General features: G+C 45.1%; 1 protein-coding gene across 1 annotated transcript in view; it reads left to right on the top strand.

The window, feature by feature from the left end:
* Positions 1–2,852, top strand: part of IKBKB (inhibitor of nuclear factor kappa B kinase subunit beta) — a 432,685-nt gene extending 429,833 nt beyond the window's left edge. The window contains exon 22 of the mRNA XM_085634081.1: positions 2,310–2,852. Within this exon, the coding sequence (XP_085490207.1) occupies positions 2,310–2,378 (69 nt within the window). The 3' untranslated portion in view covers positions 2,379–2,852. The remainder of the gene's footprint in view (positions 1–2,309) is intronic.
* The last annotated feature ends 8,931 nt before the right edge of the window (positions 2,853–11,783 follow it).

Genomic DNA, 11,783 nt, shown 5'->3' on the forward strand with positions numbered 1-11,783 from the left:
GTGGAGCCACACGATGCCACCTGACGACATGCTGAGGTACTGGTGAAAAGTTTCTGGATCCAAACTTATGCCTGGGGAATATTTAAACGGTGAGGACTCTGCAGATAGATAATCTCTACCAGAAAGCGTGTTACCAAACCATCTCGCCTCAACCTGTCATGCAAAGGGCACCCCCTGGAGCTTGGTGCCTGTTGCAGCAGGACCAGTTACACCTCCCAAAAGCCAGCACTGCATAAGATGCTAACACTCAGCCTGTTTAGCATAAAAAAGTCTTTAGATAAAGGAAGCATTCTCAGGCTGGCTTTTCAGAGAAGTTGCTCTTCTACTTTTCCATTCTTTCTCTGTTTTCGTACTGTCCTTATCTGATAGAGACATCTAGCCACAGATTCCTTAACTTAGAATATCCCCAGGCGTCAGACTGGCTCCGGAAAACTTTTTGCAGCAGCTCCTCTGCGCGCCAGGGGATGGTGCCACACGACCCCGCCCTGATGTCATCCACGTACGTGACGTCGGCGAGGTCATATAAGTCCCTCCCGGCGCGCTGACGTCAGTTTCCTTCTTTTTCGCGTGCAATGCGGATCTGGAGTGAGCGGTTCCTCTGGCCTGTTTTCAGGCCCCCTTTTTCGACGCTTCGCATCTGGAACAGAGTGCGATGCCCTCGGGCTTTAAATCTTGTACTTCCTGTTCGCGGCAGATGTCCATGACGGACCTGCATCTTATCTGTATGTGGTGTCTGAGCGAGCACCACGACTCCACGGACTGCGACGCCTGCCAACACCTCAAGCCGCAGTCCCGGCGGGAGTGTCGGATGAAGCTTCTTTCGGCACAGCTGTCCCGGTCGGAGAGTCTTATCCCACGGCCTCTTCTACGCAGTTTCGACATCGACCGCCCTCTGGGGCCCGGGGCCCTCGTTCACCACTTCTTGGTAAGTTGCAGCACATGTCGCCGAGGTCCACGACCTCACTCTCATCTGTTGTCAGGGGCACTGGTTCTCGGAACATTCCAGACGTGTGCCCCCGACAGTCGTCCCCCAAACCCCCCCCACCCTCTATCCGCCCTATCCGGGTGCGGAGGCGACTCGGGCCCAAATGGGGGCCTATGCCACGGCTTTGCAGGCCTCCCTTGGATCCTCTCCCGTCCCTGGGGCGTCCTCGGGGTTCCGCTACCAGTGGGGTCCTCGACGGACTTGCCAGTGGGTACGCCCCCAGCGTCAAATGAGCCCTTGCCCTCCAGGGTCATCGAAGATGTGGTATCGTCAGGGCGCGGCCCGGCTGGGTCCCCTCTACAATCCATATGGCGTCGTCCGGGTGCGGCCCGGATGGGTCCCCCTCTACGATACATTGCACTCCTGCCGCGCTGCATAGTCCCGTGGGGCTCCCAGTGGCGTCGCAGGTGGTTGATGGTGCTCAAAGCCTCGCTTTGGGCACGCCTCAGCCTTCTGGGCAGGCTGCCGCCTGTCCGGAGCCGGGGTTGGTGCCATTCTGGCGCCGACGACTCGCCTCCCCGCCTCTGTCTCCGCTTCTTTCTCCGGAGTCGGAGCCTGTTGTAGTTGGGGCTGAGGCGGCGCCGGAGGCTTGCCTCCCCAGCTCCGGCACCTTCTCCTTCTTCGAAAGGAGTGCTTGTCGCCTCCCTGACTGTGCCTCCGCTTCTTCCTTTGGAGTCAGAGCCGGTTCTGGTTGAGGGTGAGTCGGCGCCAGTGCGGCGCCGGAGGCTTGCATCCCCAGCTCTGGCGCCTTCTCCTTCGGAAGGGGAGCTTGTCTTGGATTCGGCGCCTTTGAGGCTATTGGCCCTGCAATTGCCTTTTGTTCCTGTTGCACAGCATTGGAGTTGCTGAATTTGACAATCATTTGTAGCCTTGCTGCATAGCAGCGTGGCTGCTGTTCAACATGGCTAAACATAATAATAAGTTCTGTGATGCAACCAGCGCTAATGCACTCTTTAAAGAGCCACAATGAAAAGTATCCATGATGCTGTACAGCATGGCCACAAAATATTTCCAAAACCAATAGCTCTCATAGGCGAGACCTAATGACTTTGCCAATGCTTGTAACTTCTTTCTCATCATTGTTTCCTCATCTCTGGCTATCATCAACGACCTTTTTGTTTCTCTTTTTCTCCGAATGAACAGTTTCCTTTATTTATGATTCCTACTCTTTCCGTACGTAGTTCTCAAATGCCACCTCTCTACTCTGCCTCTCGCCAGTTTCTCTTACATTATTTACATTTTCCTGTTCTTGCTTTTGAGATGATGCTTTGTCACTCTAATTTATCAGAAATCCCTTCTAATTCTAATATTCCTTCCCTCACAGTCTCTGGACTGGAGCTGGCTTCAGATCCCAGAAGAGGAAAGAAACGGCTGTGGGCAAATCCCAACGTGAGAGAACAAGCCAAAGAATGACCCCATCTGGAAAACGAATCTGTGCTGCAAGCAACATCGCATACTAACGCCACTACACCCTGGTGTAACACTGAAAACCCCAAACGCATTGTTATCTTGAGATTGAGTGGATGGAAGCAGGGAGTGCATTATGTATATTTTTTCAAATCATGTTTGTCACATTTTCCTATTTTTTGATGCAGAGGAATAAAGCCTTTCTGTTTTACATCGCCCCTTAGCAGTATGTGGAACGTCAGAGGCTGGTGTTGGGGCTGTGCCTGCATGTCATGGTTTGATTTCTTGAGGCCTGACGTTGGTGTCTTTTTGGGCAGTGTTCTCTACACTAGAGGATAATAGCAGAAAGTTTGCATTTTTCATCTATGTTCGGGTGGCAACTGGAGTTGGAGTATCCAATTCTCATAGGATGCTCATCTCAGAATATGACTGCTCTGAACATTAAACATATTCTCTTATGTTTCTTGTCTCAGGAATCTTTTGTCTTCAATATTTCAGCTTTTTTTCTGTGACTCAAGTTAGGGGAATATGTCCTGTGAGCTAAGCAGTGAACGAAACTGCTCAGTCAAGAGGTACCAAGAAATCCAAATGGGTACACACTGCTGCAACTACTCTAGCTGCACCATTTTCCACCACCCATCCAATGCGCACGTGTACACACACACACACACTCTCTCTCTCTCTCTCTCTCTCTCTCTCTCTCTCTCTCTCTCTCTCTCTCTCTCTCTCTCTCTCTCTCTCTCTCTCTCTCTCTCTCTCTCTCTCTCTCTCTCTCTCTCTCTCTCTCTCTCTCTCTCTCCCTCCCTCCCTCCCTCCCTCCCTCCCTCCCTCCCTCCCTCCCTCCCTCCCTCCCTCCCTCCCTCCCTCCCTCCCTCCTACCTACCTATCTGTTTCTTTCATAGAAATGCCTTTAAAGCTATTGGCCTTTTGTACCTGTTGCACAGCATTAGAATTGCTGAATTTGGCACTCATTTGTAGCCTTGCTGCATAGCAGCGTGGCAAAAAATAATAATAAAAAGGGACTGTGATGCATCCAGCGCTAATGCACTCTTGAAAAAGTCACACTAAAGATTATCCATGATGCTGTACATACAGCATGGATACAAAATATTGCCAAAACCAATAGCTCTCATAGACGAGACCTGCTGACTTTGCCAATGCTTGTAACTTCTTTATCACCATTGTTGCCTCATCTCTACCTTTCATCATTGACCTTTCTGTTTCCCCCTTCCAATCGGTTTCTTTCATAGAAATGAAGTCTACTAAAAAGTGATGAATGGAACACTTGAATTAATTTCAGCCACTGGTAAGTAATTACTCACAGCTGCATCCTACCATGCCACCCCTGTGTGGACCCAGACATATGCAAATCAGTCTTGACCCTGCTGCAGTAGGAGCAGTCGAGAGCACAAGCAACCAAGTCTGCTTTAGCCCTTATTACGGCTCAACAGTCTGGTATCGCTTGATTCCAGCGGCACAGGACTCACGTTTGGGTATACCCTTGGCCGCTTAGGGCGTAGCACTGAAGTATACAAAAAAGTGAAGGGTGGAATGCTCACTATTAATTACTTGGGCCACATCCGAGTCCATGATTCATTTGCACACCATGCCACCTCAGTTTGGACCTGGTCAGCTTCAAGAGCTGTGTGGTGCATGGGGGATATTTACACTCTACGTACAGTGGTTGTAAAGGCAAAGCTGCTTACAGGAGGAGGATTGCTTCTGAGATGAGCATCCCATTGTCCCAAAAGACCATACCAATAAAGAACAGAACCTAAAGATACTAATAGCCAGATATAAATAAGTGTATTAATTTAGGACCTTCCAGTACCTCTGGCATTCAAACCTTCTTGCCTGAAGTGTCTTCAGTGGAAGCCATTTTACCGACAGAGACTCCTAGTTCTCCTATATAGGAAGGCCATCACGTTTCAGAAAAGTACTACTACCTTAAATGGTGATTAGATTAGCTGCCCTACCTACAGTAGAAGGTCCACCACCATTTATCAGTTATGGGGGTGTGAACGTCACGAAAGACTGTCATGAAAAGGGTGGGAGATTTTGAATAAAAGGTGAGTATAGCATCCCAAACAAGCTAGGAATTACCCAGAGCATGTCCGGGAGACCAGCTATATGTTTACTAGCAATGTATAGTGATTTTGAGGGTAAAGTTTGATTACCCACGTTTCCTAGCAACTATTCTGCAACTTGGGCCATACCAGAATTACCACTGGAATTCCATCCACTAAAGTAGCTTCTTATGTGTTGGCTAGATTCAATTCAGTGTGATAGCATATGGACAATTTGCCAGTCAACCTCTACATTAGGCTCTAGAGCCAGATTTAAAATGCGAGTAGACTGTCTAAAATGATCTGTTCAAGCGTCTGCCCCATGAGGTCCATTGTATTTAGATTATGACGGTTTGACAAAAGCCTGCTATTGGTCTACTGCTTCTGCCGCATTTTCCTTACTTAGTCGATAGCGGTATACCCTAAACACAGCGTAGGTAGCGACAGAAAGTCAATCCATCTGCCGTATTTAGAGTACATTTCCTGTTGATGGAAACATGGCAGTTTATCCTCCATACCTGTGCTGCACTGCCAAACCCTGCCCACAACAGCCACACAACCTGCTCAGTCCACATGCAGCTGGTACTCCAAGCCCTAGGACTCTTATCTGGCAGTGGTCAAGGGACACAATGCACTACAGAATAGAAGGTAAGCACAACTTTTGAAACCCTTTTAAATCCACTATATTCACTACTAGTGTCACTGAACATAATGTAATGCACACCAACGCATATCTAACAACAATTTTCTTTGTTTCCCTGTCTGGCCAGATGATCACAATACATACCATATAAAATGCTCACCTAACATAATTTTACAATCCCCGCCCAAATAGTAACTTAAAATGTAGTGTCTGTCTCTCTCTCCCAAATACACACTTTTGAATATTATCAACATATATATTAAAGAAACAAAATCTTCCTCTGGGTAAATTAATCTTAACGCTAAAAAATGAATAAAAGTAGAAGTCCATTAGTGGGGCTAGAACTTTTTTTCTTGCCCCCGGGCGCAGTGCTTGCCTTCTAATGTTTTCTGCAATGTTCTCATCAGGGGACTTTCCATCCTTCAGGAGCAGATTTTAATATGGGGACCTAACTTTGGGGACAGAGTGGGGATTTTTTATTTTATTTTTTCTAGCTGGGGCAGGGCTTTGGGTTTCTGCAGAGGAATGCTAAGGGTCATGGTGAGGTTTACCGATGTCTTTCTAAGTATGGGATGATTAATGGGCAGGTGGAATAAGGGGGGAGTGAACACATTTAGTCATAAAGTAAAATGTGGGGGTAGGTTTTGGAATGAGGTAAGGTGTTATGGGATTGGATTTTAATGGGGTCAGAAGGAGGAATAGGGACAGGTGTGAAGGAAGCACTACTCATGACAGAACCTCTGTGTGGCAGATACGGCAGAGTGCAAGTCATCCAGGATGTCAGTCACCTGAGCGATTTGGCAGACTGACACCCTGAATGGCTTGCAACTATGTTGTCTATCCCACAGAAGGGTTTTTAAGAACCTTCATCGCATCCACTGACACCTGTGCTTGCGGAATGGGAGGAGGAGGAGAGGTATACTGGGGCTGAGGAGACCCCACTCCGTATACAGACTGGGTGCTGGTTTGTTACTGGAGGGACAGGAATGAGGGTAGTGGTGGTGGCAGCGACAGGATCAGATGTTCTTTGCTCTGATTTTTCTGGTGCCACCACAAGAGCCTGGCCAGAATCACAGGCCTCAGAATCAGATTGATAATTAGCCTCCATTTGATGGAAGGCCTGGTTTCAAGTTTGTTGGATGGGACACACTGTCAGCAATATGCCAAATGGGAAATGGGATATCTGCCGCACTACAAATGCATTATTAGCTATGTTACTCATAATATAGCAGATAATATATCTTCCATGTTTACACTGGAGAAATGCATCATTAAAAACGTAAAAATGTTTGTTTTTTAATTAAAGCTCGTTAGATATCCTACGCAGAATTTACTTTATTCGATTAATACAATACTAATCATTAAAGTTACACATACATCACAATTACATTTTTTTTAAACCAAGCAATTCCTATCAATAAATGACCATTTTCCTAGTTCTTAAAGAAGCACATAAAAAAGAAGCGACACAAAAACAGGTTAGAGGATCAGGCAACATTCGTATAAAATATAAGGCAGTGCAGCATTGTCTAAAATCAAGTTTACGTAAAAGAGGAATTAAGAACCTTTTTCGATGATTACAGTAAAATTTACAAAAGAAGAAAATGTGCTAATCAGTTTGACGCGAGAAATCATCACATGGGCAACAAGGAAGATCATTCTTAGAATAAATATCTTTAGGGTGAACCAACATACACGAAATATAATTAAGGCGAAATCTTTGCAGACTTAATCTATGCCGCGGGCTTGTAACAAAATCCAGATCGGAGGTTATCCCTTCAACCTGCAGTGGGCCCTCCAGCTATTCCCTTATTATCGGTTTATTACGGAGTGCATTCATTCTCGCATCATTGACAGAGGCTAAAAAACTGGTTTTTAACACTATTTTTTTTAAACCGAAACACAATTTCCCGGTGATTCAAACAGACTCCCAAAATCTAGAGTATGTAAGGTACTTTTCACATACTTTAACCACTGAATATTCTCTGCGTGTTCTAGGGCTAGACAATTAATTATAATTTCTTGTGTGAGGGCCACAGTATCTCTGGACCATACTGAGTGCCAGAGAAGAATTGGGGCTATCTTGATCTGATCAGTTATATAGGGGTTATTTAGCTCTTGATCTAATTTAAAATTGGGACAGCTAATAGGAAGACTAATCATAGATTTCCAGAATCTATCCTCTATTATTTGTATCCCCTTTACATTAACGTAGCCCCATACTCCAGCACGGTAAGCAGCTACTGCACTAGATTTGGCTCCATAGACCTTCCTTGCAATAGCTGGATTTCTTCTTCCCAATTTTTTCGAAAAGGCACAAATTGCATTCGTACTTTTTTCAAGCATAATCCCACAATTTACCACCATATTCAGCCAAGATGCGTGATGGTCAGAGGTCACCCCTAAATAGGAAAATAGGTCTGTCTGTACCACTTTACGGTCTGAAATAAAACAAAGTGTGGGGGGGGGGGGGGTTCAGCTTCTTTCCTGCAATTAAGACAGATGACTTCGATTCAGTTGTATGGAGATCCAGACTTTTCATAAATTCTACATAATTATTCAACAGTTTCTGGAGCGACCTCCCCGTGCACGCAACTAAAACTGCATCATCTGTATGCAATAAAATTGGAATGCGCATCTTATTTAATCTAGGAACATCTATGGCCGAATCGAGCAGTCGAGACCCCACCCCATTAGTGTAAAGTGAAAACAAAAAAGGTGCGAGAACGCACCCTTGGCGAAGGCCTCTAGTGACTGGGAACCATCTGGTGCACTCACCCTGTTTGCCATACCTTACACATGCTTCGCTCCTAGCATACAGCTGTCTTATGAAGTTGATTATTTCCTGGTCTACCCCCGTTTCCCTCATGATGCTCCATAGATGTGAATGGGATACACAGTCAAAGGCTGTGCTAAGGTCCATGAAGGCCAGGTATAGATTGCCTTGCTTAGCATGGATGTACTTCGCTATAAGCAGACTCGGGTTCAAACACTGATCTTGGGGACCTCTACCTTTTCTAAACCCATATTGTGCCGGGATCATGGTATTATTTTCCACAGCTCATGCCTCCAATCTTTTTAATAGGACTCTTCCCATGAGTTTGGCCGTGCTGTCAAGGAGGGAGATTGTTCTATAGTTTCTGGGATCAAGTTTATCCCCTTTTTTGTGGATTGGAATTAAAACTGCTTTATGCCAAGAGGCTGGGGGTCCCTCCTTGGCTATGGCATTGAATGTGTTAGTAAGCAGAGGGCACCAGAGATCAGGGCAATCTGTGAAAAAATCTATAGAGGTACGGTCTATACCCGGTGCCTTATTGCTGGAGCATTGATCCAAAGCTGTCCCTATTTCCGTATAATTAAAAGTAAGGGCGATATTAGATGGTGAGATAGGCTCTTCTAGTGTCGCTTCCGGACGCACTCTCAATCCATTAAACATTTTGCTAAAGTGCTCCACCCATGAGTCCTCATCTACATGTGTCCAAGTTGGGGTCGGAATTAGACTTTAAAAATGGCGCATTCATTGTTGACCAGAAATCCCTCGTACTGTTTGTAACTGTAGCTTTCAGTAATTTTTCCCAAGCCTCTTCTTTCAATATTTTTAATCTATTCTTTCTGGCCATGGAATAACTCAGCCGGGCCTGTTTTACTAAGACGGAATTTCTTGGGACACACTTAAGAGATCGATGTAGGTGGGAAAGTGCTTTAGTGCAATTGTGATCAAACCATTTTGGTCCAATGGTTTTGTGTGACCCGCCACTCTTCGAAAGATTCTTTTTCACTTCTAGCACAATAGCTTCAAAGGCCACTATAGTAGGCTGTGGGTCCTGATTTGGATCTAAACATATTTCTATTTCCCTCATTCTGCTAGATATAACCTGGGGAATAAGAACAGTCTTGTCAATACCCTCCCACTTAAGGGTTATCCCATTCTTCTTCACTATAACAGGCTTGTTGCGGGGATTCTGCTCATGCACAGGAAACCAGGACCTCAGTGAATTGTGGTGTTCCAAAAAAACTCACGTCAGTACCCAGAACCCCTTTCCGACTAGCATCAGTGTCTCATTCGTTCTCCGTACTACAGCGAAACTACCATTGATTAGACAACCCAGAACAAGCGACTTAGGGTACTCTCAGGAATGGTGGGAACCAAGAACACTCTTTTGTTTTTGTTCTCATACAAGTCCACAACGTGAGTAATCAGAGACACGAAAAAGTTTAAAATTTTTATTTTTAACTACGTGCTCTAAGATGCAGTATTTTGGCTAACATAAGCAGGCAAATGATTATAAACAAAACAATCGGCATGGTTACAATTCCATAAAACACAAAGGGAGAAATCATGTTATAATGATAGTGGAAACAGGTCTTATAGCGCCTTGTGTACCACCCTCCCCTGGCTAGAAGCTAGTTTTATAATAATAGAAGGTCTCTAGGTTTGAATGGGGAACCCCATATCTCCAAGATCAGCTTAGGTGAATCACATCACAGGATCAGCAACGCTCTCTGTAGATGGAAAGGTTTTCTCCAAGTGCCCGCATCATGCATGCAATGCAATATTAAAGGCACCAGAGTTTCAGATATTTGCAGCTGTGTGCATGTTGTGTCTATAGCGTGGGCCGATCAACCTGAATCAACAGCATACATTGTTATTATGACCTTGAAGACTTCTGCACACAGTGTACAGACTAAGGGCGTGGTGAAAGTCCAGGGATGTGAAAAACAGACCGTTCTCATGTGAAGAAAAGCAAGCAGTTTAACTTACAATAACAGTTACACGTAGTGTCGTGTGCAAAAGCGGCCAAGTGGCAAAATGGCGTTTAAACTTCTAATACGCTTATGCTAACATGGCAATGTGTGCAAGCAGAACCCTGTCTTCACACAGGCTTTATATGTGAAAAGTTGGAACCATGAATACCTCGCCATTTCATATTCCAGGTTAGTGCTGCATGATCACTAAAACCCGGGAATTGAACGTTTCTGTTGCTGAGAACTCCTATCAATGTAGCTGAGGCTATTATAAAATCGATTACTGTGCTGTGTAGGGTAGAATGAAAGGTGTCACACAGGAGGCCAGTGGATTCCGACCGGGGTTCATAATCTCCAAATCTTTTATAATAGTAGGTTTGTTTAGGGCATTGCCATATTGGTAGTGGTAAAAGTGTACATTCCCACCTCCTTCCTCATCTGCTAAGCCACATGTAGAGGTTGATAGCAGAGGGCAGGGGTGCACATTAAAATCACCAGCCCACAATACTGTTGGATCTTTGTTACATGTACCAATTATCCAATTCATATTTTTCTCCACTATAGCAGCAACTTTATACATTTCACCCCCAAATAAATTATTATTCAAGTTAATCAGTAATATGGTGTTGCCTTCCGGACCTTTAAGAAGTAAAATATTAAGATATTGACATTCATTAAAATAGGTTAAAACTTCAAATCGCAGTGTGTTCTTTAATAATGTCACAATCCTACCCTTCGCCCTACCAGCCGGTGAGGCAATTGCAGGGGTGCAATATGACCTATAACCATCTATATTAACCGGACCCACTGCCCAAGTCTCTTCTAGACCTACTTGGTCAAAATAGGAAATATATTTTAACCAATCATGGTCCAACAATTTCTGTCCCAGACATGCAATGTTCTATGAAGTGACTTTGAGAATATCCATATCCTTTACAGGGAGGACTTCGACTGCCTGACTCGCCAGAGGGGCACATGGTACAACATTGTGGGGTTCTACCCTGGAACACAGTCCGTTAATGGAGAAAAGCGATTTCCAGTTGGTAGAAGAGGGATAGTATTTCCTCTATGCTGTAAGTGTAATTGAGTCTTTGCTCTGAAGAGAGGAAACTCTTGGGCCCTGTTGCCTCCTGTTCCGTGTTGATGCGACAAGGGTTTATAAAAGAAACCGAGGGGTAATGCAAATATTTGTGTTGTTGCTGAAGGGTTGTTTGGAAATAATTGTAGTAGCTTTTCAGCCATAACCGGAGATTTCAGAGTTACAACCACAGAGACCCCTGGAATAGACTTAGCTTGCCACCCCAGTCAGGAGACTCTACGGGCCATTAAGATGTTACAGAGACCCTCTGCCCATTCATTCGTAGTTTTATGAATCCAATGACTGGCTTTGTGAACTAATTGAATTGTAGTTTCTACTTGGTCATTTCTTAAAGTGGGAGTATTTGCTAAGATAACTACGTAGGGGGATACGGCTGGGTGGAGATCTAGCCTCTGGCCCTCCACCAGACTTTGGGAGCGGTTAGGGCTCCTCTCTAACCTTGTGGCTGAGGACTCCTGTTCCAAACCCCTTCTGTCCAAATGGGGATGAGACACTGGCACTAATCCTGGATCTTGAACCACAGATGGTATCCGGGGGGGGGGCAGACATTACACTGAGATGGGAACCGGTATACTGAAGTACCACCATGGGTTTACTGTACCACTAACTCGGAATTTGTACTAGTGGTTGCCTTAACGCTACGCTCACCTTCAGCTGATTTATGCAGCTACCCTTGTGAGATCTCCCTGGCCCCACCTTCACAGGATTGCATATCTCCTTTATTGCCTTTTCGATAGACTCCAAACGCAGAATTATGGGAGCTAGAAGCTCTTTAAATTTATCTACAAAGTCTTCCATATTCAAAGCCTTAGGTGGAACAGCTGTCGCTTGTCTTTG

This window comes from Triturus cristatus, chromosome 11 (assembly GCF_964204655.1).
Source record: "Triturus cristatus chromosome 11, aTriCri1.1, whole genome shotgun sequence".
NCBI classification, from domain to species: domain Eukaryota; kingdom Metazoa; phylum Chordata; class Amphibia; order Caudata; family Salamandridae; genus Triturus; species Triturus cristatus.